This window comes from Sinohyriopsis cumingii, chromosome 2 (genome assembly GCF_028554795.1).
Source record: "Sinohyriopsis cumingii isolate HCF-2022 chromosome 2, ASM2855479v2, whole genome shotgun sequence".
Classification (NCBI taxonomy): domain Eukaryota; kingdom Metazoa; phylum Mollusca; class Bivalvia; order Unionida; family Unionidae; genus Sinohyriopsis; species Sinohyriopsis cumingii.
The window spans coordinates 3,046,930-3,074,589 of NC_142962.1; the positions used below are offsets into that span (position 1 = coordinate 3,046,930).

General features: G+C 38.6%; 1 protein-coding gene across 1 annotated transcript; it reads right to left on the reverse strand.

The window, feature by feature from the left end:
- Positions 1–13,933: 13,933 nt before the first annotated feature.
- On the reverse strand, positions 13,934–21,087 carry LOC149804241 (actin-5-like). Its single transcript, XM_089938042.1, has 8 exons — positions 20,850–21,087; positions 20,266–20,429; positions 19,559–19,798; positions 18,878–19,016; positions 17,238–17,345; positions 16,714–16,905; positions 16,023–16,142; positions 13,934–15,209 (listed from the first exon to the last, which is right to left on the reverse strand). The coding sequence occupies exons 2-8, from the start codon at positions 20,395–20,397 to the stop codon at positions 15,004–15,006; spliced, it is 1,137 nt and encodes a 378-aa protein (XP_089794168.1). The 5' UTR covers positions 20,398–20,429; positions 20,850–21,087; the 3' UTR covers positions 13,934–15,003.
- Positions 21,088–27,660: the final 6,573 nt, after the last annotated feature.

Here is a 27,660-nt window from a genome sequence, read left to right on the forward strand (position 1 = left end):
TCGGGCAAATAAAACGTTCCTTTGAGCACTTCTCCGTTCATGTCTTCCTATTTATAGACGGCAGGATGACGGCCATGCACTCGTCCAGTGACGCGAAACAATTCGGTCGTCCAGTTAGGTAAGTAACCTTTGTCGAAAGTGCGTTTGGTTTTGCCAATGCGCACCCAATCTCCTACGGCCAACTCTCCACTTTTCTTGGGGACAGCCCTCGTCGGGGACGTACCAAACAGGCGCTCAAACACCAACACTTCGTTGTCGGGAGTCAAGTCTTGCGGGGCACGTCCGATGCTTCGATGGTAAGATTGGTTGTACGCTTGCACCAGGTGCGGTAAGATGTCGATGTACTTCAGAGTGTGGTGATGCGTAAAATATTTCCACATGCGTTCTTTCAAAGTGCGTTGAAAACGTTCCACGATGCTGGCTTTGGTTTCGGGATTCTCGGTGGTAAAAAAATGAATGTCACGTTTCTTTAATTCTTTTTGGAAAGCTTGGTTCAGAAATTCGGTGCCTTTGTCCGTTTGCCATCGAAGAGGGTTACGAACGCTTTGTTTCAACACCCGTTGCAGGGCTCGCACTAACTCGCTGCTCGATTTGGAAGTCAAGGGCACGACCCAGGCAAATTTGGAAAAGACGTCGATGACACAAAACAAATATTTGTAGCCACGATTGTAGCTGGCCAAATGAGAGACATCGGCTAAATCGGCTTGCCATTGATGATCGATGCCTTCCACTCGGGTGCGACTTCTGGCAAACTTGCGTCGAATGGGTTTGTGTAAAGTGTAGGTAGCTTGTTCTTGTAACCATCGTTGCACTTGAGGTAAACGGAGACTTTTCAGTCGCGTTTTGGCAGCACGATACAATTTTTGAACTCCTGCGTAACCTGCAGGATGCGAGGGATCGTAGTAAATGCTGGCTAAGACTTTTTCCATTTTTTTTGTGTTGGTTGGTGTGTTAATAAGACACCCACTCTTGGAGGATGCTACTCTTTTTCTCTTGGGGTATTTTCTTGGATTGCAATGCTTTGCGTGTGCGGCCAGCAATAGGTGTCGAAGAGGAGAAGGATGTCTGAGCGGGGGATATCGGTTCTTGTTTCACTTCTATCTTCACTTCTGTCTTCACTTTCTTTTTCTCTTGTGAGGAAGAAGGGGTGGCCATCATCTTTTTAATCCATCCAATTCTGGAGGTAGGTGGTGTTGTTAACTTGCGTACTTTTTCTGGTGGAGTTTGAAACCCTTCCTCTTCTTCTCCTTTTTCTGTCTTGGTCACGGGTACTGGTGGTACTGGTACTGGTACTGGTACTGGTGATGGTGCTGGACTTATCATCAAGGTCTTAAAATCTTTCAGAGTGGGTAGAGCTGTTTCGTCTAAAGCTTTCTGGTGAAAGAGTTGCAGTCGTTCCAAGAGTTGACCGTACTTTTGCGATTTTTCTGTTTCGGACAAATCTTGGCGATCCATCAAGGACTGCAATTCGTGTTGTAACTGGGACATCTCGCTCAAATGGGGATTGGGAGGTAAATGCGGGGTGTGTTGTTCTTGCCACCGATGGTATTCCATCCATCGTTTGTAAGGCACTAAAGCTAGTTTTCGTCCTTCCATGGGGTTGTCAGAGGTCGATTCTGAGATCTTGGGACTTCCGAAGGCCTTTTTATCTTGCTCCCACCAGTCCTCCCAACATGGTTCCCAAGACTCCTTTCAGTATGGGGCCTAACAAGAGAGGTAAAATACCTCCACGTTGCACTAACATCTTCTTTTTTTGACGAATGGGAATTTTCTTTTGAACCATTTGGCGAAGAACGTGACGATGTTTGCCTAAGCATTGTTTCTGGTGTTTGGACAAAGGGATCGTGCCTTTCAAAACGTTCAAACAACATTCGCACACGGTATCGATGACCTCTTTGGAGGCTGTTTGAATGAGTTTTTTTCGTAGGGGTGGAGAAGCTTTGGACAGGACAGATAACATGTCCCCATGTTTGGCTAAACGTGGTGGCAGTCCTTTCCTTTTCTTTCCTTGGGGTTTTCTGGAGGGTGACATCTTTGAGTCTTCAGAAGCACCAAAAAAACACTGATACCCGACTTGGTCACAGGCCTTTTTTATACTGGAACGCGTCGCCACTGATTGTCTTTAAGTCGTATTAGTTTGAGGACAGGCATGACACGTCGTGCAAGGGTACGTAACGGACTAAATCGAGCCAGTTCTTGCTTGGACAAATCCAGCAAACTTTGTAACATGCCCGATCTTTCTTGAACTTTGATTTTGGGAGAAGGTACTTTGTGAGCAGCAGCCACTGCCACTAAATTGGAAGGTCCTGCCACTGGGGAAGTTCTTTTGGGGGTCATCAACGGAGAAGTTCTTGGTGTGATCAACGTCTCCAAGTACTCTTCAGTTCTGGGTGTCATTAACGGAGAAGTGGACAAACGTGAAGCTGCCGGAGACGCAGTCACCGCCGTGGCAGGTCGTGGTTTGCGAGTGTAAGGTTGCGTCCTGGCCGAAGTGCCTCTCTTGCGACTAGTTTTCTGTGGACTTTTCTTTTTCTGGGAGCTTCTTTTCTTTTTCCGGGGTGGTGGTGGTGTCTGGTCAGAGGAGGGTCCTGCCACTGGAGAAGTTCTCCTTGGGGACCTGGTCTTTTTCTTCTTGGGGCTCCGTTGGACTTTTGTCTTGGGGATAACTTTGTGGGCATTAGGATCCCATCTTAAGAGTGAGCGAATGATGACCCCTCCTAGAGTACCGCTCCCTCCAGGTTTCAAAATGATTTGTTTTTTGATTTGAGTGTCGATGCGGGGATCGGCCAGTTGGACCAAAGCGACTTTGTTTCGATCGAAAAAGCGTTTGGTTTGATGAGGAATCTGAATGATTCCTTGGAGTAATTGACGTGCTGTCACCGTGAACCATCGTAAGACTTCTTTGAGACTAGCTTCTAAGACACGAGCTCGTGTTTGTGGATTTTTTTCTCGACTGATGCCATACAAGGCACGAATCAATTTGACGGGAAGATGCGACTGAAGGGACGTCATGTTCGCACTGAGAGTGAGACAGACGAAAAAGGGTCTGAGGTTTTTATAGATTTTTTATGGGGAGTGAAATGAAGTCGAGGACGGAGACGTGTACAGGACAGGCCCTCCGTCTTGGCACCAGTGGTGAAACAAGTGGGTACGAAATCGCAAATCCTCGGGAGTCGTAGGTTTCAAATCGACGAGTAAATAGGCGTGTGGCGTTTGAGTGGCATCGTCGTACGCCTGAGTCAGCCAAGGCGTTCCTAACTGTTTGGCTAAGACTTGCACTTGCGATTTATATCGAGGGCTTTTAAACAAGACCACGTAATGCGCATTGAGACTGATGGTGCGATGGGCTTTACTTTGTTGAAACAAATTTTGGGTGATGTAAACGACACTGGCATTACGGTGATGCCCTTTGCGCGTGAACCACAGTTTAATTTCTTCTTCGTCTTCTCCTAACATGTCATCGAAAATGACCAAATGGGTTAGACGGGAGTCAGAGACGATATCATCGTCTTCTTTAGGAATGCCTTCCACAAACACGATGGAATCGCCTTGACTTTCTCGCAAGAGGCTGTACGCCGATTGCCACTCTTTGTAACACCACACGATTCGTTGAGGGGGTCGATCGATCAAATGATGTTTATGTTCGATCAAACGTTTGACGAATTCGGTTTTGCCTGAACCGCTAGGTCCAGCAATGAGCATGTTAAAGGGATGGCGAAGATACAAAGCCTCCCAACTGGCACGATCTAAGTGTTCGTCGATGACTTTGACAGTAGAGGAAGAGGGAGCAGAGACAGCAGAGGTAGCCATGGTGTGAGAAAAGTCACTTGTGACACGAAAAACAAACAAGACAAGAGTTTATATACTTTTTCAGAACACGTTTATTGAATGTTTTTTTCAAACATGAATACGAAAGACAAAAATACATAAAAGTAAAAGGCTTAAGTACAAGAATAAAAGGCACATGATAACGATGAACGTGGAATAAACACAAGTGTCTGTACAACATGTTTTAGGTAAAGTTCTAACCAGTTCTATAGTAGGGGTAAGGTCACACAAGTGTCCTCCCGAAAGGGTCTTTCAGGTCTGTCCACGACAGTCCTGTCCTGGGTGACGGGTTCTTCTGGCACAGTCACTAACACAGTTTGAAAAGTAACTTTTTTCCTTGAATAACTCTCGTGCATACTAGGCCACCTCTTGTGTCCAAGCCTCAAAACCCTGGTCTCGGTGATGTCCAACATTTGACTCCTAACCAATCTGGTTTCTTCTTCGTCAACGACATGGTAAGTTACTTCAATGAACAATGAACTATCGATCTTGCCTAGGGTTCCTTTTTATATACAGACCAATACCGACGTGTCCATACGGTAAGGTGAAATGATTGGGAAGTCGCACTCGCTTCTGGTATACAATTTGATAGACTTTTTCCAAGGGTCGACTGACGATGTGGTGAGTGGGTAAACGTACAATCTTGTTCGGTTGATAGGTGGTCACTTTAAAGTTTCCATCCTCTCCCGATTGCAAGACTTCTTTCAATACCCCAAAGTTGACCACTCGACTGGTACGATGATTCAGAGTCAGTCCTTTCACTTTGCACGTCGTGTGCACTTCTCCTTGTTTGTCCCGGTATTCGTAGCCGTAATTTTTGGGACCACCACTAACGAAACTTAGAATCTTGTCGTCGGGATGCTCGTCTGTCCAGGCTCCTAAAAGGTCTCCTTCGATGTCAGGGTGCTGTTGAATCGGGTGATGGATGTAAATGCAACTGTCCGTGTCAAAGTACAGGACGCGTTCTTCTAACAGTTCTAAAGCTTCGTACAATTTTAAGCGAGCATGAGCTGTCACGTAAGCCGCAATGATGACATTTCCAAAAGGGTCGTCTTGTACAAAGTCCAGATCTTCTTCGTAATTGACCAAGATCAAATCCTCTCGAACGACGTCCACGTGTTTCATGTATTTGGTTTTGTTGTGAATCATCTGGAAGTAGCGGGAAGGTTCGGTCAAATATTCCGTCTTGGGTAAACACGGTCGTTGTGCCATTTTACCCCACAAGCAATTTAACAGCACTGTGCAAACTATCGCCTGCCTTCGTTTTTTTCGATGTGGTCTAAAGAGTTGCCTTCTTGTGCGTAGTATTTCTCTTTGAATTGTATTTGGTCTTCGGGAGTGTGACACCAGGAAGGATAGCCGCTGGCTTCTTGTTTCAGTTTCAAAAAGGCATCCACGTAGTCGGCGAAAATGCCTTTCTGAGTAGGGTCACCCTTGTGGTACTGTTGTGTCTTGGGAAAGTGGCAAATTTCGTACACTTCTAACAGTTGGTATCCCATGTCCAGAGCTTTGAACAATTCCACGCTGACCCAGGTTCCCGTCAAGGCACGTTCTTCCTGGCTGTGATGGCAAGGTTGGTCCTGGTTGCACGTTTCGGCACAAGTACGGCACAAGGGAAACATCAGTTTGCCTTGACAATGGTGAGGTAGGACGGGATGGTATAGGTTCGTGGGAGGCAAAACTTTACACTTGATCAAGCCTTCGTATTGTCGAATGTTTTTCAGGTCGATGTGTTCCGTGAACAATTGCGGGTGCCCTACAGGAAAGCGACAATATTTGCACACGTAGGGATACAGCGAACACACGTCCAAGTATTTGATTTCTTCTCCTTTCTCTTCGTCGGCTTGGTACAGCAAACAGGTGGCATTGGTCCTTCCTCCGTACAAACTATCCCTCGGGTTCAGCGGGTCCATGAACTGGTAACTTTCCACGAGGCGTTTAAACTCGGGATCGGTTTTCAAACGGTGATCGTACTCGTGTTCCCACATTTCCACCACTTGGTATCCTTGCTGTTCTAGCTTTAGGCGTCGCTGACAAGTGTCCTGGTACAGGTCTTCCATGGTTCGTTGTAAAAACTGATTTTTAGTGTCACGGTCAGGGTAACAGACGGGACATCCATGAAATAAGCAACCGTTAAACTCGTACACGATCTTGGGGTTTTCTAAGTCCCAGCCATCGACCGAATACGTTCCGATGGTCTTTTCGCCTCCTCCGTTGCGGGCATGCTGAATCCATTTGTCTTCCTTGTCGCACAAGTAATGTAACCAACGTAGGGCTTTGACCGAGTATTGACGCTTGACATAGTGGGTCGTTTGAGGACTGATGACAGCCACGGTGTTTTCAGGCATGAATCGTTGGCGGTACACTAAGGAACACGCTTTGGCAATGGTGCAAGCTTCTTTCAAAGGATCGACCCCTCCGTGTTCCATGAACAGTTCTCGAAATTTTCCACAGCAACGCCGTAAAATGTCCACGTCGGAACGACAATACTTTAGCATTTCTTCCTGAAAGTCGAGAGGGTCCGAGGCGTGAGCTTGGTACCAAGCGTAGAAAGCTTCTCGTTGTTCGGTACGCATGTTGTCGGGGTCGTAATAGTGAGCCTCAAGGTGCACTTTCACGGTGTAGCGTGGAGCTAGGGCATCTTGCAATTTTTGCATCTCAGGAATGCCACAGGGTGTGTCTTTGGACAGGCCAGCTTGTTGCAACAGGAGTTCTGCTTCGTTTCGTTGTTTGGCTCGATCGGATCGTTGAATAGTGTTCCAGGTTCTTTTCCATTCTGTCGTGTCGTTCTTGTTGGCATAGGTTCGTCCCACCACGATGGCACGGACTAAACACATCTGGTCATGAGGATTGGGAATTTGGACAAGACTACGCTTAATGCTGCGAAGCTCGTTCACCAATAACATCTTTTTGCGTCCTGTCCCTTGAGGAAGAGAGACGTGAGCCATTTTCAGTGTGGCTTTACCATCGGTGATGTCAAACTGGTCATTAGATTGTTGTACGTGTTGAATCTTGTCCATGATTTTGGAAGGGGTTAGTTCTGCAGGTCTGCTAAACTCGATCCAAACAGGGGATTTCAAACCGTCGCGATCTATGGATAGTGTCAAGCGATCGTCTTCTTTGGGTTGACATTGTCGCTTGAGTGCGGTGAGCAAAGAATCCCACATCTCGGTGATGAACCCTTCTGCTTTCTCCAAGGGTACGTCGGCCTTGAAATCTTTGAACTTCACCGTGTAGGTGTAAGCCGTGGTTCTAAATTTTCTAGAGGAGCGCTTTTCCGTCTCTCGAATGGAATAGTATTTTTCAGGGTTGACTAAGGGTGACAAACTTGGTTTAGAGGTTTCAAATTCTGGTTCACTCATGTCCTCTTCAAAATCATTGGCATGAATTTGTGCCAAGACTTCAGCCCTGGTACGAGGCGATAGATCACGTTTCTGGCTCTTACTTTCTTCTTCTTCTTTCTTCTCGAATGAATGGGATCGTTTCATCTTGAGTGCAAAACGTCAAATGACTCAAGTTTAAACACCATAGACTAATTTATAGTCTTGGCAAACCAGCGTATATAAAAAGGGTGTGTCTTGTCCTTTCACTATTTATTTCACTCTCAAGCCGAGCACAACGATGGAAGAGACTACCCAGATGGAACGTTTCGTCAGAGCTTTGCGAGGGGTCATTAGAAAATTCTCTTCAGACCAGCCGACGGACTACTCTCCTTCCTTTCGAGATAAAAGTCAAGATACTTGCTATATCTGTCAGAAGAAAGGGCATTGGTCTTCAGAGTGTCCAGACCGTCAAAAAAGAACAAAAACAGGGACTAAAAGAGACAAAAGTCAAGATATCTGTTATTATTGTAAAGAAAAAGGACATTGTTCTCCAGATTGCCCAAAAAAGAAACAAGAGGAGTCAGAAGAAAAGAAGGATTCTTCAGAAGAAGAGAGGGATTCTTCGGAAGAAGAGAGGGATTCTTCAGAGGAAGAAGAGGAAGAAAGAAGACAATTCTATTTAAAAGAAGCAAAGAAACAGGAGAAGAAAAGATGAAGGGAAGAAAATGAGGAAAAAACGGTGAACAAATTCAAAAAACAGAGAGACTAAACAAGGAGAAAGAAGAAGTCAATGAACTTTTAATTAAAGTGTTCTGTGGTGAATTGTGAATTGGATTGTAAAAAATGGATAAAAGAATACATGAATGATATAAGGTAAGTGTCTTTGAGTTTTGATTTTAAAATAAGAAGCTACACTCACGCACTCATACACAGACACGTACTATAAGGGTAAAATGGGTGGGGTTTATTTTTGAGTTATTGGCAAATTGAAATTGTATTTCTTTTCGAGAAATGTGGGTGGCCCTGAAAAGGGCCTTTTTATTTTGGTGTAGGGGTGAGTTTAACCAATCAACTTTAACTGCCTTAAGCCTTTGCCACGGCCAAGGCCTACTTCTGTTGATTGGGTTGAAATCATTAAGGGTGGTACGACAGGCTTGGTCACAGGGTTGGCGTGTTTAGCTCGGGAAGGTCGTATTCTCTTCGGTCGTGATAAAGAAGTCTGATACATTTGTTTCAGACTTCTTAACTCCGCTAAAATGTCCAACAGTACCGTAGCCGTTTGATTTTCACCCTCTTGTTTCTTTGCTGCTACTTCTTCTTGCTGTTGTTGCTGTTGTTTTTTTCTTACCTCTTCTTATTGCTGTTGCTGTTGCTGTAGGAGAAAAGCTTGTTCCGCTTCCTTTTGTCGTTGCATAAATTTCTCCAATTCTTCTTTCTGTCTCTGTCTAAAATTCTCCACTTGCGGTAATGAAGAAGGTAACGAAGGTTCCGGAACAAATTCTTGCGAGGTAAGAAAATCCACAAAATCCCAATGTACCTCTTCTGAAAGTAAGTCCGGGTTCCCTTGGGCAGTCTCCCCTGCTGGTGCACCCCAATGGATCGTTTTCTGAGTTTCCGTCATGTTGAATCACTGTCGCATAGACTGACTGCACTCAAGCGCTAGCGAATCTATATAGACCAACTGACGTCACAGACTACTCTCTTCGGATTGGATGCGGGCTGACTGAATTTTGTAACGCGTGTTCGGATTGGTGAATGAACTCAATCCGTTTCAATCCTGCCTCTACCTATAAATAAGCGCAGTTCAGTGCATTGATTCACTTGTTCTCGTCGCTTCAAGATGTGGACCGATATGCAATCTTCTACGCTTGTGTCTTCCATGATGTTCCGGACGAACATACCCATGTATGTCCGATCCAAGTGGACCGTTGTCCACAGGACAAACACCAGCCTGTGGATACGTAGGATCTACGTAGAAAGACAAGGATGCCTGAAAAGAGTGCTGATTTACGGACCAACAGTGAGACGTAGCCTAAGGACAAGAAGAAGACCAATGCGGTACCATTTATGTTAATGAATACATTAACATAAACCCAAAGGCCCTTTTCAGGGCCAGCCATATTTCTCGAAAAGAGATAGCCTTTCCATTGCCTACCCCTTTTTTAAAAAAAATTTAAAAAAAAAAAAATCCCATATTCAATTCCCCTTTGTCCCTAAACAATCCCCAAACTCTATTCCCCCATGTTAAATTCCCCTTGTACGTATATCGACCCACAATTTTTTCCCATGTTAATTCCCCTTGTACGTATATTAACCAACGATTTTTCGCCATGTTAAATCCCCTTGTACGTATATTGACCCACGATTTTTAGCCATGTTAAATTTCCATTGTACGTATAGTGGCCCAGGGGTCTCCGTAATGCTAATTTCCATTGTACGTATAGTGGCCCACCTTACTACTCATGTAGCATGATATCCCACCCAGTCACATTATCCTGACACTAGGTCTACCAGTCATAAGACTAACCTCTTAATGCTGAGCGCAAAGCGAGGCAGCTGATAGAACCATTTTTTTATAAGTCTTTGTTGTGACTCCGGGATTCGAACCAGCCCCCTCCCGCACCCGAAGTGGACACTCTAACAACTAGACCACCGGAGCGGTCTGAAGAAATATTGAGAAGAACTTATTGTATTGTAAATTAAACCCCAAATGATCCTAAATGTTCTATCACATGTGCAATTTTTTAAAATAATGTTCCGAATGAAATCCACTATTGAATGTGGTAATCTACCAATAATCTTTAATGTGGTGATCTACCAATAATCTTGAATGTACCTATGTACCAATAGTCTTGATGTATTACAATGGTACCATCCAGAATGTCAGTGAATGAATTCACAACTATATCAGAGTAGTGTGTAAGTCCAAAATACAAAAGAACCCTTTGTATGTCCAATGAATAATTTAAATAATCTATTTCTCTAAAGTTGTACTTGAATACACTGGTCAACAGTGAAATCATTACTGACTTGAAAAGGCCCTAATCTGTAGTATTTTGGTGTGCCGAACACGAATATAACCGTGAAAAATTTGTATTGGCTCTCGTTTTGAAGATATTCATATACCTCATTTTCTATGTTTCACTGTGTAAATTTCTCCAGTAGGACTGCAGCAACATCCGGAATAATGATGTAACATTGCATAATACCATCATGCTTACATCATCCACAGTTGATTGCATCATTTTCTGATGCAATGCAATACTAATGCCATGCGGCTGCTGAAGTAAGTTGACGTCAGCAGTGTACTATACATGTGTAGGCCTATTATACTAATGCCAGGCGGCTGCTGAAGCTGACGTAAGCAGTGTACTATATAAAGCCCAATCAGATAGGTTCAGCATTTAAAATATTTTAGACGTTGTGCGAGACAGTTCAAGCTACTGTTACATAAAACTTATTATTTTATCCATTTACGTACAATAAAGAACAGTAATGCCTCGAAAGTGTGTTAATACCGCGGACAATTTTTGCTATATTTGTGGGGAAGTGACATTTGCCAACCAGAAGAAAAGTATCAATTCTCAAGTGAAGAAGGCATATCATCTTTACTTCGGATGCAAGGTTGGTGACCAAGACAAGCCTTGGGCTCCGCATATATGCTGTGCTACATGTACAACACAGCTTTCACAGTGGTTGAATTGCAAAAGGTCATCAATGCCGTTTGCAGTCCCAATGGTGTGGAGAGAGCCAAGCAACCACCTAAATGACTGTTACTTCTGCTTGGTTCCTCCTCTTTCCGGCGGAATAACGAAGCGAAAGAAGTCGAGAATAGTCTACCCAAACATTCCGTCTGCATTGAGACCAGTTCCACATGGTGAGGGACTTCCTATTCCAGAACCTCCAGCAGAATATTCTCTTGATTCATCTGACGAAGACAAAGGTGAGTCGACCTGTTCTTCTCCTGGTCCATCAGCATGCAGTGATCCAGATTTTCACTGTGGTGCATCATCAACCCCACACAGAATAACACAGGAAGAACTAAATGACCTGATTCGTGATTTGGACTTATCAAAGAACAAGGCAGAATTGCTAGGATCAAGACTCCAACAATGGAATCTTCTAGAAGAAGATGTCACAATTACTGCATATCGAAAGCGCCACCAGCAATTGGAGCCTTTCTTCAGAAAGGAAAGTAATCTGATATTCTGTTCCGATATTGAGGGCCTCATGAATGCTTTAAAAATCACTCATGACCCACAAGAATGGAGACTATTTGTGGACTCTTCGAAACTGAGTCTCAAGGCTGTGCTTTTGCACAATGGAAACATTCTTCCATCTATTCCAGTAGCGTATGCTGTCCACATGAAAGAGACATACGATAACTTAAGGCAGCTACTGAATTCCATTGAGTATAACAAGTACAGCTGGCACCTCTGTGGTGATTTGAAGGTAGTTGCCCTTTTAATGGGACTGCAGCAAGGATATACAAAATACATGTGTTTCTTATGCGAATGGGATAGCCGAGCAAGGGAAATGCACTACATGAGGAAGGAATGGACTCACAGGCAGAATGTAGCCATTGGAGAGAAGAATATCCAACACCCAGCTCTGGTTGAGGCTCAGAAAATCTTGCTACCACCCCTTCACATCAAACTAGGTTTGATGAAGAACTTCATGAAAGCCATTGACCGGACTTTGCCAGCATTCCGATACCTGCATGAAAAATTCCCTCGACTCAGCGAAGCAAAGATTAAAGAGGGAGTTTTTGTGGGTCCTCAGATTCGAGAGCTTTTCAAAGATGACCGGTTCAACAACTTGCTGGAAGGTGACGCGAAACAAGCATGGAATGCTTTTCGCCTAGTTTCTACAAACTTCCTCGGAAATGTTAGGGCAGAAAACTATAAGGAACTAGTAGAAGACATGTTGATGAAGTATAAGAAACTTGGCTGCAATATGTCTCTAAAGATTCACTTCCTTCATTCCCATTTGGATTTCTTTCCTAGCAACTGTGGTATTGTTAGTGATGAACACGGCGAACGTTTTCATCAAGATATCGCAACAATGGAACAAAGATACCAGGGAAAATGGTCCACTACAATGCTGGCTGACTACTGCTGGACACTCCTCAGAGATGCTCCCGAACAGCTGTACAAGAGACAGGCGAAGAAATCTAAGATGTAGTCAATGACTTGATTTTTTATAGGTAGGCTATTACAGTTGACCTTTTACTATTGGAATGCATTTCGTTATGTAAACATTAATTTATTGCAGATTACAAAAAAACTAGAGCCAATTTTGCAATTTGACTGTCATATTCGTGTTCAGCACATAAAAATTGATAAGAATTGACTAATTTTATTTCAGTAACATGACTTTTGTAAAAATTTGTTGTCCAGTGATACCGGAGTCGACGTTTTAACAGACTGAACTTAAAACAGGATGAATAATCTGTTTACCACAACCTGTATACATAGACTGTCATCTGACATATGAATATGTTGCTGTAGAAGTAAAAGTTATAATCATTAAAAGTTATCTGTAAATCTGTATCTTTACTAAAACATTGCAGGTTTGAAATTCATAAATCAAGAATTATATTATCTTGACTGTTATTTTGTACAACAACTAACATTTATATCAACCAAAGATTGTGAGCAAACATTATTGCTTTAATGTCATACTCGCTACATATTACAATCACCTCTCTCAACACCGTTTACTATATTATAATGTGACTTTATTTTAATCATTTTATCATTTGAAAATGTTTAGAATTATTTGCCGCTTCGCCCAATACGAACTCAATTAGAATTTGATCTTGGGACTCGAGTGTCTTTTTTCTCTTTTTAAAATATAGTGTCCCGAAAAGGTTTAGACAATTATAGCAATTGAAGGTGAAGGAATTAGAATTTATTGATCTATTAATTTTCTTGTTTATTGCGTTGGCATGGCAACTGTGGTAAAAGGAGAGTTGAGATGCACAGTTTCCTAGGTAAGACAAACGCATAGCGTCATTCCGCTACGGTTTAGGATTCATCCAAATTCAATTTGCAATCGTTGGAAATCGTTTGACGCTCTGATCAACGCATAATCAAGAAATTAATATGTGATACAGGCACTCCAATGTATTTTTTACTTTAAAAAAAATAAATGTCGCTCCTAAACGTTTATAATATTGACCTAATCGCGAGTACCGTTATTACAATTTCCTGATGCCGTCATTTTGTGTGGGGTGGGGGTTACTACATAGTCTAATTCCATGGAAACTATGGTAAGAGGAGTAGTTAAGACTGTGCATAGTTTCCTGGCTAAGACGAAGGCATATAGTCCATCTGGCATGGCATAGGCGTCATCCCAATTTTAAGAGCACTCGATCAGAATTTCAGTTCGAATTATTACCCAAAACTAGTACATAGAGTGGACTAAGTTGATGAATAAGATTGACAATCTACGAAACATGTAGAAAGTTTCCGTACATGTAGAATGTCGTAAATATATTTTTTTTAAATTTCTCAGTAGAATTTCACATAAGTGACATTATTAATGTTTGCCTTGTTGTGACACTAGAAAGTTCTATATGCGTACAGCTTAAGATTTCAAGTTTCGACTGAATATGGGTTTTGATGGCATCGGAACACACCGGGATGAAAGCAAGAGAAATATAGAGTGTAACGCAATTTAAGTTATATCTCTCGTACACATCAAAGCACGCAGAAATGCTTCCAAACAATGGAAATCAAACTACAATGAGATAAGAGAAACGTAACTTTTCTAAGGAATATTTATTTATTGTAGGCATGGAAATTCACAACATGACAAACATATTGACCATTATAACATAGATGGAAATAAAACAGAATCACGAATCACAAGTTACGTAAAGAAAGAAAAGAACAAGTTTCTTTAAACTTAGCAAATAATTTATTTATCAAACTTGTAAACTTAAATGTAGGAGGAACTTACAGTTTTATGAATTAAATCCAAAACAATCTCAAAACATTCCATACAAGTGTAAAGAAATAGAATGTTCCGAATGAATTCCATTTCCTTGAATGTACTGGTTTGCCAACATCCCTGAATGATCACAATGGTATTCTCCAGAAATCCCTTGAATAAATTCGCAATGGGTCCAGAATATATTTTAGTCCAATGAGCACTGTAGTTCACATGAATATTCAAGCAAATGTCTCCTATCACATTAATCACATTATATATATTAACATCATTAAACACATCTGGAGACTGATATTAGCACAAAACAAATGAAATCAGAATTCGAAATAGGAATGAATTACTTGCTCAGTTCTTTCCTAATATACATCTCCAAGGGTCTAATGCGAAGTTATGCCACAATATAACTGCACGTGACAACCCTTACTACTTAATCCAACATTACATAATACCTATTCAGGTGACCTGTGTCGCGGTTCTTGACCACTTGATTTCAACTAGCCAACCATAAATCTCATATTGAGTCAACGTACCAAAAGTAAGACAACAAACAAATAGACAGTCATCTATAACAACATGCACAAAAATACACACAACACATCAAGAGATACAAAATCGTAGAAAAGTCTATATTATTTGACCAGAACATTTGTTCATAAACACGCGCACACAAACAACGTTTGTAAATAAATAGATAGGTTTATCATATGATTGTAAACGGTTATCAAGTTTTATTTTGCGTTTCGCTCTTTACAATGACCAGCATCGAAAGGCAAAAATTGATGTAAAACGTAATAATAGTATTTATGTGAATGTATTCATGGCACTGAAATACTTTTCCAACAGAAATGAGAAGACATATGAGAATTCCCCTTGTCTGAGATTCGATAGTTTCATTTCAGAAGCATTTCCTGTGAACTATTCCAGGTCCACTCTCGTCATACTCCTGTTTTGAGATCCACATCTGTGAGAAAGTCGAAAGCGAGGCTAGAATAGATCCGCCGATCCATACAGAGTACTTCCGCTCAGGTGGAGCAATAGTTTTGACTTTGATTCCGCTTGGTACAATAGCAGTCATATCTTTCTGCATTCTGTCACTTAGACCTATAAAAATTAAAAGAAAATGATAAATCTACTTAACATCACTTGATACCGAGTGAATAAAGGCATTTTCAAATTTACGACTTCAACGTTTTCTTTGAAATAATATACAGCAAAATATTTTATCAAGGATTCACCATTTCAACTCATCACCATGTGGAAGAATGTTCATTCATGCTAATAGAAGGAAAAAGGAAAAAGAGAAAAGGAAAAAATATCCTAGAGATTAAGCAGTGTTACGGTTCATCTCGTCTTTTTCTAATGTTCTTGATAATTTATATCAGTAATTTGTTGAAGACGAATATATGTAAACAAAAGTATAAGATTCAAATTACGTATTTTCGTTTTATAATCGTGGGAGCAGAGTAAATATTATCAAATCACATAGCAGAAAATTTGGTCAATTCATAAAACGTGAGTTATACAATTGTGCTTGTTTTAATAGCTTGCATTATGAGATCGATCTTAAACAAGCCTAGAAAGATTTGACCTTAAGCATGGATTTAGTAGACATCATTTATTTAACTCATAAAAACAAATAGTATAGGTTTGGCGGTATTAAGATTTACCTTTAAAACGATATCATTATAATTAATACCCTCGTAAATTTGTGGCTACTTGAATTTTCTGAACAATAATCAATTCCACAAAAAGCAAACTCGATCTCCGTGTTCATTATAACGAAAGGAATAATCCTGAAATCTTTATTTTTCTCATGTGAATTTTTTTTAGTTAGCAGCAACAAAACTGAATCAAGGCCTACATGAGAGGCTGCCTTATGCCACCTTAAATATGTCACAAATAAATAGAACTAACCTGGAAACATGGTGGATCCTCCTGACAGTACGATGTTTTGGTAGAGATCCCTTCGGACGTCAATATCACATTTCATCACAGAGTTGTGCACAAGTTCGTGAATGCCACTTGATTCCATTCCTAAAAGTAAACGTCAATAACACATTTATTCTTTCTATTTTTGCTTTTGAAATTAATTACTCTAATTAAGATAAAAATTGGAAGTGGTTGCAATTTTTTTAAAAATTTCTTAGAACAGTTTGAAATGTATGCGACTAATAGAAACGTTGAACAAATTTAAAAAAAACAACTAAGTTACCATTTCGGTATGTACATGCATTTGTTTGTTCTCATTAACGTTTTCTAGATTAAAGTACGTATACATGTATACATTGTCAATGAGTATTGGAAACATAATGAATCAAAATTCTTTGAAAAGAAATTTTAGTTTAAAACCTATCTTTTATGAATCATACCATACACATTTTATAGAGTCCCGGACCTCTAAAGTTAGAGTCTTTCGTTGAGACACTATATAACTGGTTTTTTTAAATAGATTTTCTCAATCCACGGTGAATGTGCTAAATTAAAGATATCTTTCCAGATGTATGACCAAGACGGCCATGCTCTATTGGAGGATAAAAACACTGAAAAAAAGTTAACAGCATAGACAAGAATGAATCAGAGTGATAAGCAAAAGGGAAATAATAACCTATGAAAGCTGGTTGAAACAAGACCTCGGGACACCGGAAGCGCTCGTTACCAATGGTAATGATTCCACCATCAGGAAGTTCATACGAGTTTTCTACTGCAGAATTTGATGCTGTAGATGATATTTCCTGTTCAAAATCAAGGGCACAGTAACACAGCTTCTCTTTTATATCTCTGACAATTTCCAGTTCAGCTGAAATGATTCATATTAATATTATTACAAACAAAGTTGTATGAAAGAGAAGAAGAATGATACAAAGGTTCGCTTATCCAGATGCTAGGCTAACTTAAAAGAGTTAATTGCATGAAATGCGAGTCTAAAGCAATAATTTGTGGAAATAAGAAAAAAGCACAGAAGAAGAAGCAAATCTTATTTAATTTTCCATTTGGTTCTGAAGGTTCCATTCAGATCACTAACAAGTCCAACTTTTCTAACTAATTTGAAACCTTTTAAAACTTTTAATAAAAACCAGTAAGGCATTAAAGAACGCCATTCGTAAATTGTTGGTCGAAATTATAACTTACAAGATGTAGTGAAGTTGTATCCCCTTTCATGCAGAATACGCTGAAGATAGACTGTCAAATCTCTACCAGCGAGGTTGAGTCTTTCAATGGCGTGAGGAAGGGCATAACCTAGAACAATAAATAAAATATTTTCTTTAAACAAAATCCCAAACATTAGCCATAGGAATTCTTCATTAGTATTTTATTTACAATGCTTTATTATTTTCGTCAATTCATGTGTCCTTAGTGAGAATTCAGTAGACCGAAAAATATATAAAATCACCACGTGTTATGACTTCAACCATCTTTGCTACCCATATCGATCATTGGCTGTAGTTAACCCAAACTTTTGTTGAATAGGTGTCATGTCCCGAAGATTTACTCATCGATTTTTCTGAGCAAAGATATACACAACAATACATAATGCAACTAATTCACACACATCAACGAAAATACCCATTTAAGTGTATTTGTTTGACAAAGAAACACTAATTAGCTCATTCGAGCAGTGTGAAAGATTATGGTGGGTAACAATGACAAGAAATATTTACTCGCACTCGACACTTTGACTAACACATAATCATATGTAACGCGGAAATCTCAGGACTGGAGCCGTGAGTGAATAAAAAAACTGTACGGAGGACACAACGATTAATTCCATCATCTACCTCATTATATAACGAAGATTCCAACTGGATCAGTTTATATCAGAAGTTAACGGTCACACTGTCTACGTAAATAGTGAAATTATTTGTCTATGTCACACAGGAACCGCTTTATAATACAATTATATATATATATATATATATATATATATATATATATATATATATATATATATATATATATATAATTTTCGAATAACATTTTATGACTCTTTTGAGCAATTGTTTGGAACTCGATTGTAGCACATATTTCGATCTTTGTCATAATTCACAGTCATTATTTTTTTCACAATTTCTGTCCCTAACTCGAACTGGCTTTTAAGACAAATACTCCGGTGTATAAATTCTCAAAAACAAAATAAGGTTACTTCCCTTTACTGTTGTTAATTGCTCATTGGCAGACAACTTTGTGCTATTGTACAGTAAACTGTACGTTTTGCTAAGTTATTTTAATATAGTACAGTATAATTATGGTAGCTTGTTTTCGCGCCAAATGGATTCTAAACGTAGATCGTGACCTCTGGCCGACCATCATGGACCGAAAATCATACTCTCCTAATGGGATTTATAGATCAATTTATTATAAAAATCATACGAATGATAACGTTTTCTATATATAGACCCATACACACAGTTCATCCCTGTGGAGACTGTAATGAATGTATTATTCACGTAATGCTGTGCACAGACTTTAACACTAGTGTCGATACATATGTGACCAATAATCATCGATAACACCACTGCGTGCCTGAGTTTTTGATCCCCTGTACCAGTACAGCCAGAATTACATGACTGCTGATCAAACATCTGTGGATTCCATCGGGTCCTCAGCCTTCCTCTATCTCAAAGACCAAACAACGCTAATATCTGAGCCGTAGGAAGTGCATAATATCAGTTTCTATGACTGTTTGCAATAGATGTAAAATACATTTCAAGTTAGAAGTGTCAGTATCTCAAATAAGGATTGAATTGCATAGAGTTGATAATTTTTCTCACCTTCATAGATCGGAACCACGTGAGACACTCCGTCTCCAGAGTCAAAGACGATTCCTGTGGTACGGCCTGAAGCATACAGAGATAACACTGCCTGGATGGCCACATAGAATGCTGGCGTGTTAAACTTCTCAAACATGATCTATAGATAAAGTAAAGAAATATATAACTAATGAATGGCCTTTTGTGTTATATGTTTCATATTCTCAAGATAGGTTCCGATGACAAATGCAATAATAAGAGTTTAATAAAGAAAATTCGTACTTTTATATTTTGTACTTGTAGCATTTCGTTACTGATGATTAGAATTATATGCATACGTTTGTCCAATGAACAGAAGAAAATCGCATTTCATAAGAAAAGAAAATCCCTCGATGGATGTTAGATGTTTTTCTTCTCGAATAAATGATCATACTATTCTCGCCCTCTGTTAGATATTGATGCAGCATTTTCTCGCATATTTTATAAAATCATAAATGACGTCATTAACAAAAATAAATTTGCGCATCTTCTCTTCTACATAAGCAGAATTGGTTAAATTTACATTCATGATGTCTGATTTATGTCTATATCATTCATAATGTCTGAATTATATCTATAGCATTCATGGTGTCTGATTTATATCTATAGCATTCATGCAATAAACACTCTTGATGTATAAAATGGCGGTGAAACAAGACTGACTTGTGTCATCATTTCTCTGTTGGCTTTTGGGTTGAGTGGAGCCTCTGTTAACATGAGGGGGTGCTCCTCGGGAGCCACCCTGAGTTCATTATAGAAAGTATGGTGCCAAATTTTCTCCATATCGTCCCAGTTAGTGACAATCCCATGCTCAATTGGATATTTCAGCGACAAGATTCCCCTCTTATTTTGGGCCTCGTCTCCAACGTAAGTGTCCTTGTATCCCATTCCTGGCATTACAACCTGTAAGACCGAATGAAATCAGTTTTACATTTTGCTATATTTAATTTAGGGATTATATATAGTATATGTAAAGTGAATACAAGCACACATGGAATACAAGTAAACATGGAATACAAGTAAACAGAACAAATCATTCACCTCAATCTACACATATTTATCTGACCCTTTATGAATATATGCATGTTTTCCTGTTCATAAAATTGTTTTAGACCGTAAGATAAAAAAAGGTATTGTGCAATAATTTGGTTCATTGAATAATAACACAAATCTACATTTAGGAGAAAATATTTCTCACAGCACTCTCTTTCAAAGTCTCCATTTCTTGTCACTATTTTAATCTTCAGAAATTCTTGTCATAAGATTAGGACGATAAGTAGTGAACAAGGTTGTTACGGATTGAAAATATAATACTTAAAACATTTTATTTATATACAGGATAAAGAATTAGATTCTGCTATAATCCTTACGTCATGTCTTGGCCGACCAGTTATAGCAGGAAAAACGGCACGTGGAGCGTCGTCCCCGGCAAAACCCGCCTTGCACATGCCCGAACCATTGTCAATGACAACAGCAGTAATATCATCTTCGTAGAAAGACATTTTCGCTTCCTTTATATGTATGAAACAAAAATCTGAAATACAGAAAAAAATAATCGTATTATTTCTACAATCTATAAATGCATGGTCGTATTAAAAAGTAAACAAATCACGAATGATTCATATAAATTAAATGCCAAGTTATACTTGTTCATCCTATCATCTTATTTAAAAATCAAATAATAGCTACATGTTCGTAGTTACTGCATATCAATTAGACGTTGACATTTACTTAATTATAATTAGAATGATATTAACAATAACAACCAGAGTTGGAGCATAGTAATTAGCATGAAAATAATAGAATGTCAACGTTCGACAATAATACGATGTAAAGTTTGTGTACATGTATGAATATATCTAATATGCAATGACAGGCTTTGCTAATGACTGGTTAATAATAAAAATCATCTCCAAATTCCGTGAGGGAAAATTATCAGAAAATATTTACTTACCTATTTAATTTATAACAGCAGAGGTACGTTTTCTTTCTTGATTTATTTGCCTTCGTCTGGACTTTTCATCAAGTATGAATACCCGAGATAACAGACAGACGTATTTATACACAACATCTGCAGTTGTTACTCACCCCTTTTTCATAGAATCCGTATTGAAAAGGTTTGAAATACCCAGAATTTGTGCCATATAAGGAATAAAGTGTTTGTCATAATTTTAGAAACAAGCTATCCCAAGCAGACGCCGTGCTCATTCACCTAGGTAAACAAGTTGATCAATTTTCTATTTTTACCTGTGAGTGTACACTGATATATAAGCTTATTTGTTATGTTCATACCTATCAATAGACACATGTTACGCTACTCTGTATTCAAGCAAGAAATCACAGTGAAAAGGTTACTTCCTCTCTTATAACCGTCACCATTAAAATGGTACCTGATAAATACCATGTTTGTTCCAACTCTAAAATTAATCATATCAATAAATTTTAAAGGAATTTGTGATTTCGATTATGAGTTATTTGCTACCAAGAGTATCAGTATTTATGCATCTCTCCGTGTACTCGCCGAAATGTGTAGAAAAGCTGGTAGAACACTAATATTCAAGTGATATTTTTTTTCATATTTGCTACAATGAGTAGATCATAAACGTAACGTTTGCTTTGTTAAATGTTTATTAAGTATTGTTTTGAACATTTGATGTGAATATTTTTACTAAATTGGCTTTCTCACAAATGATTGAAATACTATTTGACTCACTAAAACGTAATATCTTCCATCCTTCAGGGTTATTCATGGACGCCTGCACATAGGGGCAAAAGAGGGGCGTTTGCTTCTCCCCCCCCCCTTTCCGTTTCACCTCTAAACATAAATTTGGCTGACATCTATAAAACTTAACAGCATGTTTGACCCCCACCCCAAAAGAAAATCTGCAAGCGCCCCTGTACAGCTATATAAGTGTATTCATGTGGGTGTGTTCATACTGGTATATTAAAATAAAGCATAATAATGGTATCCACTTGACCAGAAGTCCATGGCAGTTCATAGCAGACGTGTATGCACCAAACCCCAAATTTATACATGCATTTTTCACGTCCGAAGGTCATTTTGGACACCATGTGATGCTCACAGTGCAAAGAAGCACATTTCCTAGATGATAATTCTGCAAAACTGTACTAAACAGGCTGATGCAATTGAAAATAGTTGTCATCCAAGCCGTTTTTGAGATATCCTACTTGCCCCCTAACTCATGTGTTTATTCGTATGGTAAGCTAGCTCTTCTTCCTAGCCTACTCTAGATATTTCACTATATACGAACTGCAGAGTAACTATGGAAGGTGCACATGCCTGACATAAAAATCAAGAACACAAGCCGGAGAAAACCTATTGATCCTAAAGTGATTACATACGTTTTATGGTTTAAATGCAAAAAAAAACAAATCGCTCCTTTAGCTTGAATGTTTTCGCTTCAAACGCAATACCACACATTGAAGTCGATCCTAATGTAATCAATTAAAACATTTAGAGACTCATTAGTGTCATGTAGTCGGTTCATAAAGGACACGGAATCTCGTATCTATAAAGTACTTCTCGTTGATTTCCATTGCATTGAATCTGGACCGAAATCAAAGAGTGACCCGCTTATAAGCATCTGTGTTAACGAAACAAGAAGATAGTTTAAAGCACTGATAAGTAATAATGTCGGATTTGTTTTAAATGTTTCGATTGGCTGATACATATGGTCGTTTAGCCGGATATGCAGCGAAACAGTAAATAGAACTCGCGCACGTCCACTTACTGTTGTCCGAAAAAAAAGGTATTTGTCTCGGACGGCTGGGGATTCTCATCAGCCCTGAATGTACTGACTAGATACATTTACAGAGAATTGATTTCTTCAATAACATGCTGGATTTTATTGAATGTATGAACAATTCTACCTTTCATGGCATAAATATCAATACACTGGTCCGTGGAAATTTACTACCCCATTTTAGCAAAGGCAAATTTTAAATTGATCTATTTCACTCACAACACTTAAATCCATAGGCCAACTCCAATAAAGGATTCCATAGCTAGGATTAATACGATTGACTAAATCAACAGTTAGAAATTCATCTTAAAACATACGAATAGACTTTTACAGCTTAAAATTTGAGATGACCAGGAGCATTATAATTTTTATTAGATCTTTGGTATGCTGTAAGCTTTTCAAGAGTACGGACTCCGTTGTGGATAGAGCGATAGATTACGTATGAAATCCGAAAGACAAAATTATGCATTAGAAGACAAAACGTTCTTTATCTTAACATACCGAAATCGTCGTAACATATACACCAACACACAATGCTGATTGAAATCAAAGTTATTCACAGCTGCATATATCTTGTGAATCCCTTTCAGCAATCCATCGAAACTACGATTTGTTGACCACAAAGCAGCATTCACGGCGTAGACTCTACCAAATTCCAAAATATTTTATGTATTATTTAAGGTCGAGTACTAAAATGATTATAGCAAGTGGGAAAATATGAGGTCTCGTGATAACCAAACTATTCATGCATTCACATTCTGTTTGGTGAATATTTGGTTGATATTTGTTTGATATTAGCAAACATAATATAAAATCTTCAGAGCGCATGATCGGAGTGGCACGCGAGTTCTTCACCAACAATTTATTTTATCCTTTAATATATGGATATTATGATACATTTATTTGAATCAAGAGCATTTTAAGAAGGTCTATAGAAGAAATCTAACGCAGATGAATATACCAGAGAGACAGACAGACAGACAGGTCCGAGTATTTAACAAACTTCCAAGTGATAAACAAATTCAAACTGGCTTGCAGAGAGCCAGAGGGGAGATACTCTAAGGCTCTGCACCATAATCGCGATCTGATGTAATGATCATGAACGAAATGTTTTGTTCTTTTGTCATTAGTCCGCTTTTGAAGACGGATCGATTCTCTGCGAAATCTTTCTTAAGAAACAATAGGCAAACAATTACTAAAATACGTCTCACCATTGACAAATGTTACTGTAATCCTGCTTGCCCAGTTCAAACAAATGACATTCTGCGGAGATTTTTTTCAAAAACGTTTGCTTCGAGATTTGATTATGTGACTTGTGCAAGAGCAAGTCATTACCTAGTTATAATGTTCGAAGCTTTAACCTATTTCTTCTGTTGCATGGCCGATGACCTTGTTGGTCAGTAATCCAAAAGGATATTCCATTTAACATTGTAAACTCGAGTGTCAAGTCTGAAAACAACATCTGCACCAGAGAAGGCATTTAAAAATGTTAAACTGGCCATTTTACGCTCGACCTCCTACGTTTCTGCCCCAATTGTTGCTTCAGTGACAATATATACTTGATCCGTGACATCAGCAGATACCACTGATACAAAACCAGTGAACACCGATTAGTAGTATAGTAATTCTACCTGTGAGCTTTCTCTTTTAGAATTTTTAATTTCCGTTGATGTTCATATTTGCGCAATTCCGCCGATAACACTGTAGACCTTAAGCAACTTGAACCTAAATGTTTGCCAAAAACCGATATCAAATGACATATATATTGAATCCTGACCATCAGCAGACTGCATCTGCCTCCTGACAGGAATCCTCCCCCGGCTATGGCACTTCGGGATGGTATTCTGGCCCTTTGGCTATCATCGTACGGCCTGGACGCCATGCATGTCACTGGCCCCAGGCACCATTTACGCTTAGTACGTCACTGCCGCTACGACTCGACACTGACAACTGTCAAAACATGTCGGACAAGATAGCTATAATGTAATAGTTGAAAAATAAAAATATAAAGAATATCAAATTGATATTGTTTAGAACCAAGGACATAATCATTTACTGGGGACAGAAGTCATCACAATTAACGTAGGACATTTCCTTTAGGCAGAAGTTCTGTTAAGTTTGCCACTTTAGAAACCATCTGAAGCGAAGAAGAAACCATAGGATACCGTCGACTCTGATGACTCTTATGCAAATATTTGCGTGACGAATACCTATGACCCAAAACAAAACAGACTGAGAAAAAAGAAATAGCAGACAGCACAATATATATATATATATAACGGAGCCAGTCTATGGAATAATTTGATACCGCGATAAAAGGCCGTCTCAAAATAGGCAAATACAAACGATATATTTTTTATTAAGTCCATATCATGACTTTGAATCGATGCTTCCAAGAACTTCAAGTCAGAGTGATAATTTTACATACGTTAGTGATTCAGAAATGGATATGTCTTCAGCATAATGGACACTTGGATTGAATGATAACGCAACACAATGAGGGTATGAAAGTTTATGAAACAAACAAAACAATGTTCACTACAGCACATACACAAATTGACTCGCAGACCCACACCATACACACACACACATACTAAACGTGTTACCGATTCATATATGTATAATAATATTATGATATGGTTCTGACATCCACCATATGCGCAATGATAAGAATATGATTTACAGAGTCGTACGAGTTCGATTCAGGGAATCGTATGATACCAAAAATTATAAATAAGGTTCACACAACCATACGATACCAATGAAAATAAAATTAGTTCACACAACCATATCATAGTGAAAAACAAAGTGTGCACACAAAACCGTATGATAACAATTAAAAAATAAGATTGGTTCACACAACCATATGATAAAGTGAAAATCTAAGTATGGTTCACACAACCGTATGATAAAATGAAAAAATAAATATGGTTGAAATGGCTTCACTGCCACAATACAGATTATCGCCTCAACATCCTGGTTTTTCTAGCCGATCTATCCGTCTATCCGTCCTTCCATACATATAGCTACAAATAAATTAAGCTGGTCATAACAAGAAATAAACAAAATACATAGAAGAAATTCATAAATACATGTTACTCAAAGCCCTTGGCGATAATTTGTAACAGACCGACAGTTTTTCTAGCGTATAAACCAGAAGAATGACAAACAAAGGCAGTAAATTGAATGAAGGCATTTAAACTATAAATGTACGCTTATAAATTGGATTTATATACAATTTAACACTCACCTCTATGGCTGTAGTTGGAAGTAAGAGTATTCACACTCCCTGACAAGATCCAAAAGATCAATGTGTCGCATAAAACAACAAGCCTCCTATAAATAACGAAAACAACGCACACGTCCAGGGGAAAGTACCCTTGCACACCGTGCTATATGAGCATCTCACCGCAGTGACCGACGACGAGATGCATATATTGTTCAGTCACACAAAACAAAGAAATTGAACCACCCTTGCTAACGTTCTATGCGTCTACGAAATCAATTAAATAAATTGCTCTTAAGGCATACCAAATTATTTTCTTGCTTTATTCCGTGACAGGCATCCTTTCTTGAAATCAACGTGGAGAGTGAAAACGTATATATATACTAATCCATTTGGTACTTATTCCGATCCCCATCCAATAATAATATATGGGTTTGAAGGACATGATAAGAAACCAAACAAACTAGTATTTACCATAGAGACCATGGGCCATGCACCGTAGCCCGTGGGCTTGCCCTTGGGTCATTGCTTTGTCACTTGGAAGCAGTTGAATCCTCAACTTTTATTCATACATAGGTTGAAAAATTACATACATTTCCAGTACCGACCCTGAAGACGGAGACATTTTCTTCGGTCATCACATGGAAACGGTTGAGATACCCAGTCTACGACTATATTTAATTTTGAAATGCACGAGTAATAAAATTTGACATATATCCAGAACAGACCATGGGTTGTACTCCTGTGATTGCGAACTTAATCATGACTCATAACTTGGAAACAAATATCGCATTTCTAGACTTATTTATACATTTACTGGGAACGAGAAAATATATGCTCTTGTACATCAAAAACACATATCCGCGTCATAGGTCAGGAATAGCGGACTTGCCCTTGGCCCGTAACTTGGAAATTGTCAAGATTTCCACCATATAGCCACGCATGCTTTTACTGAATGTGAAATGAGACATACAAATTTACAATATTTAAAATTGACCCTTAATCAAGCAAAACCTCATTATATATATATATATATATATATATATATATATATATATATATATATATATATATATATATATATATATATATATATATATATATATATATATATATATATATTGGAAGCATAGTGATATTCCATTACATGCCATGTCATGACGTTTGCCTAATTCTAAGCATTCTCCATTATTTCGCTCTGGTTTACACTGAATTTGATGGTTGCCCAAAGAAAATCTTGAGGATGCATCACATGGGACTGTTTTTTTACCATCAAAAAATTAAAATTGTAGACTTTAATAGTTTTTTTCACACGTTTTACCATCATCCAATTTGACGCTGATAGAAACATATGGGTGTATTGCGTGAACTTATGAAGTGAAAGAAACTTCATAAGAGTTTTACATTTTCTGCAATAGCTGTATCAATTTCAGAACTGAAAACTATCTGCATCATGCTTTGTTTTTTAATCGAATCTTGGTCTCCATAATTATATATTTGCTCTTGTGGAATAATTTCTTACTTTCAAATATGTTGCTTTTCAGTAAAAGCTACCATAATTGACAGCAATATGTAAATTTGTATTCTCAAAATAATGCAGGACATCTTTATGTATTTTCAAAACATTGCAGGAAATCTTGTTAACCTTTGAAATTGACAAACCAAGAATTATAGTATATTGGATATTATTTTGTACAATTAACATTTATGTCAACCAATGCTTGTGTACAAACATGATCTCCTGTTGCTTTAATGTTAAACACGTGACATATTAT

Coding starts and splice junctions, on each gene's coding strand:
- LOC149804241 (XM_089938042.1), bottom strand. CDS start 20,397: ATGTCTTTCTACGAAGATGATATTACTGCTGTTGTCATTGACAATGGT. Junction 17,346..18,877: donor CGTGGTTCCGATCTATGAAG/GTGAGAAAAATT, acceptor TTATTGTTCTAG/GTTATGCCCTTCCTCACGCC. Junction 16,143..16,713: donor GTTTCAACCAGCTTTCATAG/GTTATTATTTCC, acceptor GTTTACTTTTAG/GAATGGAATCAAGTGGCATT.